This window comes from Myotis nattereri, assembly GCF_964212035.1.
Source record: "Myotis nattereri genome assembly, chromosome: 2".
Taxonomy (NCBI): Eukaryota; Metazoa; Chordata; class Mammalia; order Chiroptera; family Vespertilionidae; genus Myotis; species Myotis nattereri.
Window position 1 is genome coordinate 8,609,273 of NC_138076.1, and position 7,830 is coordinate 8,617,102.

At 43.0% G+C, this 7,830-nt stretch overlaps 1 protein-coding gene across 2 annotated transcripts in view; it reads left to right on the top strand.

Moving 5' to 3' along the window:
- The window catches only part of SNX25 (sorting nexin 25), a 98,417-nt gene extending 91,056 nt beyond the window's left edge, over window positions 1-7,361 (top strand). For both annotated transcript variants that reach the window (XM_081084096.1, XM_081084095.1), the window contains exons 16-19: window positions 1,303-1,369; window positions 3,888-4,069; window positions 6,188-6,288; window positions 6,816-7,361. In XM_081084096.1, coding sequence (XP_080940222.1) covers window positions 1,303-1,369; window positions 3,888-4,069; window positions 6,188-6,288; window positions 6,816-6,896 — 431 coding nt within the window. In that variant the 3' untranslated portion in view covers window positions 6,897-7,361. The remainder of the gene's footprint in view (window positions 1-1,302; window positions 1,370-3,887; window positions 4,070-6,187; window positions 6,289-6,815) is intronic.
- Window positions 7,362-7,830: the final 469 nt, after the last annotated feature.

The following is a 7,830-nucleotide window of genomic DNA, read 5'->3' on the forward strand; positions in this document are numbered from 1 at the left end:
ACACAGCCTTTTACACACATATAAGCAGTCGGCTGACAGGCCTTTTTTCTTGAGATGCACATGTCCTCAGACCCTGGTAGGTGCCACCTCTCTCCTGCCCTACAAAGGCCGGGTGAGTTACCGTCCCTGACAGGCTGGCTCCCCAGCCTACATGGCAGCCTCAGGCGACGAGGTCTACCAGCTGGCAGCGTGCCCTGTGTGCCATCAGAAATTTAAGGTGCTTTTAACGGCACGGTCTCGACTCCAGGACTTGAATCTTACTTGAAGGATTAACAACACTACTTTAACTGGTCATTTAACCATTTAAAATGTTAGAAATGACCTGAGACTGTCCTGACGTCTAGTACCAGGTCTACGTGTGTTTGTGGCTTCCCTGCACAGAGGGTTTGTGCATGTACTCCTTTAGGTTTTCTGACCGGCACAGGAGCCCTGAACTCGGCTCCATTAAAGTCAAGTCTGAGTGTCTCCTTTGCTCGAGTGTCTGTAGCTCAATGTTTCAATGAATGAAGGTGAATACATAAATGGCAAATTGGTTTAGTCTCCAACTTGCAGACCTAAAATGTCCTCACAGCATTACTTTGTCCTCTTTCTGTTTATATTTAATTCTGTACCTGTAGAAATCATAAAAGCTTAGATTTGTAGGACCCTTCACAACACCCTTTCACACAAAATACTGGTAAGACCCTCAGCGCCAAACACGCCCATGTTACTACCGTCCTTTCCCAGAGGAGGCGGCTTGCCCAGCTCTCCACGCAGCAGGAGAGGACCGAGCTCACGGCTCCAGATCCTGCTCTTCCCCCAAAGGCGTAAAATACACAAAAGTGCATGGTGCTCGACAAACTACTGCTCAAATGGGAGCAGTTAGACCCATCCGTTCATGAATATTTCACAGTATTTGTGGACATCTGACTACACGTTTCTCATTCAGAGAAGTGTTAGAGAATTGGGCAACAAGCCAGACGGAAATCTGTCTGCTGGTGGAAAACAGACCGTTGTCAGGAGCCCAGGGACACAAGTAAAGTGTGATTTCCACTTGTTAGCTCAGCTGTTGTGTGGGTATTGAAAAGCTGTAAAAACTCCTCGGTTTTATCTTATCGGTTGCTAAGCAGAAAATGCAAGCTTAGTAAGATTTTCCTGGGCAGATGTTTGCTAACCTAGACCCGCATCCTGCAGAGACCATGGCCCAGGCTTGGCGTCAGGCCTGCGATTGAGCTCCGTGATAAAGTGTGTGCTTGTGCAGCTATGAAAATGTCATCGTTGTGCTCTCCTGTGATAATACTTTTCCTCTGACTTACATTTTAGTGTTTAAATGGGTGAGAAGAACATTAATTGCTCTCGTTCAGGTCACTTTTGGAAGAACCATCAACAAGTGAGTTGCACAAAATTAATATTTGAATTCATGCCTACTCTTTGCCTTAATCGTCAAATTAGCTGTGGTATAGCAGCCAGTCATCTTTCTCACTGAAGGTATCTTATTTTCTCTCCTTGTTTCTGATACGATTCTGAGATTGGCTAGGAAGGCAGATTGCTGAAGACGCTCTCCCAGAGTGCATGGTGAGCCCGCTGACGAATGGTTGGGCTAGCTCCGCATTCTGGCCCACGAGGTCAGGAGAGTCTGTAAAGTTCTCTTCTGAGCGTGATGACCAGGTTGAGTGTCTTGGGTACAGTGTTTCTGTGTTACCTGATGGGAGGCAGGTTAAGGTTGAGACTCTAAACCAAAATGAAAGTAGGCTGAGCCTCACACGTGGCCGCTATGTACTTGGAAGGAAATGCAAACCATTCATTTTTTTTTGGAGTCAGGTAACATTAAAAGGGTAATTCCTCTTGTTACTGAGCATCCATCAGGGGTGTGTGTGTGTGCATTATATAACACTATTATAAGCCATGTGAATATTTTAATATTCCATTATCTATATACATAAAAGTTTAACTCCATATCTAGTATTCTCCAGGAGACAAACATTATGGCTTTGTTGCACAATAAAAATGTGAGTCGACTGCTAAAAATAAGGGGAAAAATCACATTTTTGTACAGCAACTATATTTTAAGATGAAAATCAGATTTTTCAAATTGAAAGACTAGTTTTGTTGTCAAACATGTACAAGGTTAATGTGATAGTTTTATCATATAAATCTTACACGTTTATGGAAAATAAAAAACGTGTTATCTTTTTATTCATTTGCACATATATTTTCCTTGGTCTTAAACAAAATTTTTCTTCTGTTTATTGCTAAGATTTTTTAAAAAACTGGTGTTGGTGATTTTTTAGCTCCTATCATAGGCTTTTGTTTTAATCAGAAAACATGGCCTGTTTAAGTTTCAGTCTGAGTCAAAATTTGATTTTAGTATTGATAGGCGTCGGATAATGACATTTCCAAAATGGCCCTATTGTCCTCAGTACTCAGACCTGCCAATGTGTTTTTATTTTCAGTTTCAGCAAGTTATTCATGCTTTTCTTTCTCCTCTGTAGACAGTGGCTCTGAAAGGTCAGTGAGCTCAGTGGGCTGGTGGAGAGGCACCTGCAGGCTGTCCAGCCTCTTCCTCTCAATGGCCTTTATCAGGTGGAGGAATATGGAGACCCTGCCTTTAGCTGACGATGTCTCATAGAAATCAGCAGCAGTACCTGCCGTGTACAACGCTAATTCCACATACCAGGACTGCTTCAAAAGCTCCCTGTGGTTTTGGCTGATAGAAAGTCAGACCTAAACTGATAGAAAAGACTTAGGTGATGGCCTTTGGTGAGAGTCACTTACCCAATTTTAAGTTGCAAATTGAAATGTTCTTATTCATTTCTTCATGCAGCACCAAAGGCAGGTGTCAGGAAACAAGGCATCTGCCTTGTTATGTAGATTCTTCTTAGGCTGGTGGGGGCGGCAGGCTCTCTTAAATCACAAGCCCATTAAGTTAATAGAGTTACTTTATTTGGTCTAGATATGCATTGCATTTAAGTTCTAAGCAATGAGAGGTGCAAAAAATGAACACTGTGATCCCAGTGGAGGGGAGACTTCAGTAGTGACTGGTTACTGTGTGCAGTCTCAAAACCTTACATTGTCCCTTTAAAAATTGGGCTGGTAAGTCTGATTTTTAAATTTATTACTCATGAATTGAGTTTGAAATTTCAGGTCTTTCTGGCACTAACTTCTAAAATGATTCTTTCCCCCTTTTTCAACAAAGAGACTTCCTATTCCCAATGAACAACCACTCTCGGGCTCTCTCAACTACGGTTACTTGTCTCCTGATAGCAGCCCTGTAATTGGTTAGACGTTGACTGATAACTGATGGAACAGGGTTGTGTGGGAGACCTGGTTGCAGATAAAGGCCTTTTATTTATTGCCGTGCCCAATTTTCACTCCCACGGGAACTGGAAATGGCTGGAGAGAGTGTATCTCTCGGGTCCTCCACCTTGTGGTGAGAGGGGTGCCCGGTTTTCTCCTGCCTCGTGAGCACGTGCCATGAGTCCCTGGGTCAGGACTCTGCCCGGGTGACCTGCCACAGACCTCAGGACTCGGGATGTTTCAGGCACTTTTAACCGCCTTTCAGCGACTTACGTTTCCAGCCGATAGCACCTCATGGAGAAATCGGTATACTGAGTTCTGAGCACAGTGAGGACAGTTGCAAGCTTCAGACAGATCAGTCTCTCAGTGAAAGATACCGCAGAAGTCAGCACCAAAGAAAATGCAAGCTCCAGGAATAAGTGGACATTCAGGATTACCCACATAGAAACCAACTCAGAGCCAGAGCTTAAAAAGCCATTCCTAGCTTATTCATCAAACATTTAGACCAGGCTGTGTCTTAACCTACTCATTGATAATTGATAAATGCCTTTTGAGAACAGAGTATGAAAATTGTTTAAAATCTCATCCAAGAAATATATTTCTCTTAAAAGACAAATTCGGGACACAGTGAACTGGATTTTCAGCGAGCAGATGCTGGTGTACTACATCACTGTTTTCCGGGATGCTTTTTGGCCAAATGGGAAACTGGCACCACCGACCAAAATCAGAAGCAAAGAACAAAGCCAGGAAACAAAGCAGAGAGCCCAGCAGAAGCTGCTAGAAAACATTCCAGGTGAGGCCGCTTCTCACCTGCGGGCACAAAGAGAGAGGGAGCGTTAGCCTAATTGAGGGTTCACTCAGCTCTGTCGGGAAACACTATATGCAGTGAAAAATGATCACACTTTTTAAATCATGTCTTACCCCTTGCTAAGACATTATACTGAGAATCTTAATAAGAACAATACTGGTTATATAGATAGTTAAACTAGAAGAATGTTTTGGAACAGATAATAAATACGTTGCTTTAAAAATTCTACTAAAGTACACTGTTTTTGAATGCTTAAGTTTTAATTTGATAACAATCTACACTAATAAAAGGAAAGATGCAAATTGACCATACCTTCATGCCCACCAGCCAATCAGGAGTGAGTATGCAAATTAAACCAACAAAGATGGCGGGTTAATTTGCATTCCTCACCACCCCAGCCTCCTGGCCTCTGGGCAGTGTGGGAAGGTGGAAAGGCTGCTCCAGCAGGAGCAAAGGCGGTGCCGGTAGCCAGGGGAAGGAAGGCCCATTCTTGCATGAATCTTAGTGCATCGGGCCTCTAGTCTATACAATAAAAGCCTAAGCAACCATTATAGTGGAATGACCAGAACAACTGGTCGCTATGATGCGCACTGACCACCAGGGGGCAGATGCTCAACTGAGGAGCTGTCCCCTGATGGTCAGTATGCTCCCCCGAGCGCTGCTCAGCCAGAAGCCTGGCTCACAGCTGGCAAGAATAGCAGCGGTGGCGAGAGCCTCTCCTGGCTCCACAGTAGTGCTAAGAAGCAGCGAGCCTAGCAGTAAGGAGCAGCGAACAGGTGGTTGGTGAGGAGCAAGGGGTCCCAGACTACGAGAAGACACAGGCCGGGCTGAGGAGACCTAATTTCGTGCATCGGGCCTCTCATCGTTTGTATAAATGTCTTATGTTGAAAAATTCTAAATCTTATTTTCTCTTTAAAGATTTGAAAAAACTGATCATTCATGTGCCTCAGGCCACAGCGCATTTATTTATTTATTTTTAATCCTCATCCAAGGACATGTTTATTGATTTTTAGGCAGAGGGAGAGAGAGAGAGAGAGAGAGAGAGAGAGAGAGAGAGAGAGAGAGAGAGAGAGAAACATTGATTGGTTGCCTCCCTCATGTACCCCAACCAAGGCCATGAAACAAACCTGCAACCCAGGTACATGTCCTTGGCCCAGAATCAAACCCACATTCTTCTGTACATGGGCCAATGCTCTACCACTGAGCCACACCGGCCAGGGCAAAAGTGTTTTGAACACTTAGTTTTTATTTATTTATTTTTTAAATATATTTTATTGATTTTTAACAGAGAGGAAGGGAGAGAGATAGTTAGAAACATCGATGAGAGAGAAACATCGATCAGCTGCCTCCTGCACATCTCCTACTGGGGATATGCCCGCAACCCAGGTACATGCCCTTGACCGGAATCGAACCTGGGACCTTTCAGTCCACGGGCCGACGCTCTATCCACAGAGCCAAACCGGTTTTGGCATGAACACTTAGTTTTTAATTGGGTAGCACTGTATTAAAATTATAGTGTGTATAAATGCCTAATGTTGAAAAATTCTAAATAATCTTTTCTCTTTAAACATTGAAAAGAACTGATCATTCACGTTCCTCAGGCCATAGGCTTTTTTCTCTTCTCTTTTCTCTTTTCTTTTCCCTCCCTCTCTACCTCCTTCCCTTCTCTTATTATTTATAATAAGGGATATATTTATTGATTTTAGAGAGGGGGGAAAAAGAGAGGGAGAGGGGGACAGGAGAGGAAGAGGGGGGTATAGAGGGAGACATCAATCGGTTGCCTCTCATACATGCCCCAACGAGGGATTGAACCTGCAATCTAGGTACGTGCTCTGACTGGGAATGGTACTGGCGACCTTTCGGTGTACAGCAAGTATGTCAAACTCAAAGGTTAACATGGGCCAAATAAACGAGGCATGCAGCCCGCGGGCTGCAAGTTTGACGTACTTGGTGTCCAGGATGACACTCCAACCAACTGTGCCACACCGGCCAAGGCAGTGCCTTCATTTGTTGTGTACATATCATGTAATATCTCCTTCACTGAATAGCTACGCATCGTGCACTTGATCAATAACAGTGTAGCATCTAAACTTAATTTTTCAGATATGCTTCAGAACCTTGTTGGACAGCAAAATGCCCGTCATGGTATAATAAAAATATTCAATGCGCTGCAAGAAACAAGAGCCAATAAGCATCTGTTATATGTGAGTACTGTAAAGCCCACCAGAGGGCTGTTTCTTTAATCTTACACTCTATTCACACATAAAATCTCTGTATTCCTCATCATTTATATTACTTGTAGCTCTGCCCCCATTTTCTCTGCTTCACTTCGTGTGTCTGCCTATTAAATGTGGTGGCACGAAGACAGGAAAACATGCCCCTGGTGGGTGCACTGTTCTCCTCCTCACAGTCTGCCTCCGTGACCTGGGACACCTGTGACACCTGTGACACCTGGGACACCTGTGACGTGCTGCTTGGTTTTCTTATGTCAACAAGCAGACAGTTTGCCAGGCCTCCGTCGATCACAGGTGGCACCGTAAACACTGCTGATGGCGTGGTGTTGATTAACAGACCACGCAATAACTGGATTCCACCTCCTTGAGTAACTTGTTCACTGAGAATAATCCCAGGCCTAAAACTAGACTTTTTTCCAGCTGTAAATAGATATTTGAGTAAACACTTAGAGAGAAAACGCCGTTTCCTCCTCTTTTCTCCTCCTTTTTTGGTTCAGGTGCTGATGGAATTGCTGCTGATTGAACTGTGTCCTGAGCTGAGAGCTCACGGGGACCCACTGAGAGCTGGCCAGGTTTGAGTCTGCACGAATAAACCACCAGGAAATGTCTGTAATAATAGACATGAACCATTTCCTCTTTTCCACAGAGGGCTTCACTGAGAACAACACTGATTTCTATTTTAGTGACCTCCCTCCAGTTTCACGTGAACTAAGCAGACTGAGGCTGTAGCAACAGAAAAACCACTTCTGTTAATTATTGGGATTATTTTAATAAGAATATAAATACTTTAAAGTTGAAATATAACTGTTAATGTGATAAGAACCTAGGAAATATATTTATGAAAAGTTGTTTTAAAATGAAGAACTGTGAATATTGTACAGCTAATTTCCTCACTGAGGATTTTGAACATTCCTATATTCATGTGTATTGAAGAACATTGTTGTACTATCCTTTATGTAAAGTTCTTGTGAAAATTTGTCTTTATTTTTACCAAAGATTTCCCATAGTTTGAAGCATTTGAAGCAATAAAATATAAAAACAAAGCATAGAGCTCTGTGATGTTTAAGACACTTATATCTCAAAAAAGAAAAAGAGAGATTGCAACACTTCTGGCACCCTGTTTGTAGAAAACCCTGTGCATGTAAGTACTTCTGCAAGGAAATATAAAGTCTGCTGCCCTTTATCCAGACAAGAATGAATATATGACAAGTATGATGATTGCTGTGAATGACAAGAGCCTAATTAGTGCTTGAAAGGATGCATTAAGGAGGTGGGATGTGAGCTGGACTGAAGAGGGGCAGGGATGAGGTAGGGAAGAGGAAGAGGAGGGAAGAGGAAGAGGAGGGAAGGAAGGGACCTGATTTTTAAAATAAGCAACATTAGTTTAGAATGTTTACAAAGAAGATAGTAAGGCATCTTAAGACATCATTTTCACTGTTCTTGTTTCACAGATGTATACCACTGCAGTCTTCTGCATATGAATTCTACAATTTTTCAGGCAATTTTGCCTTC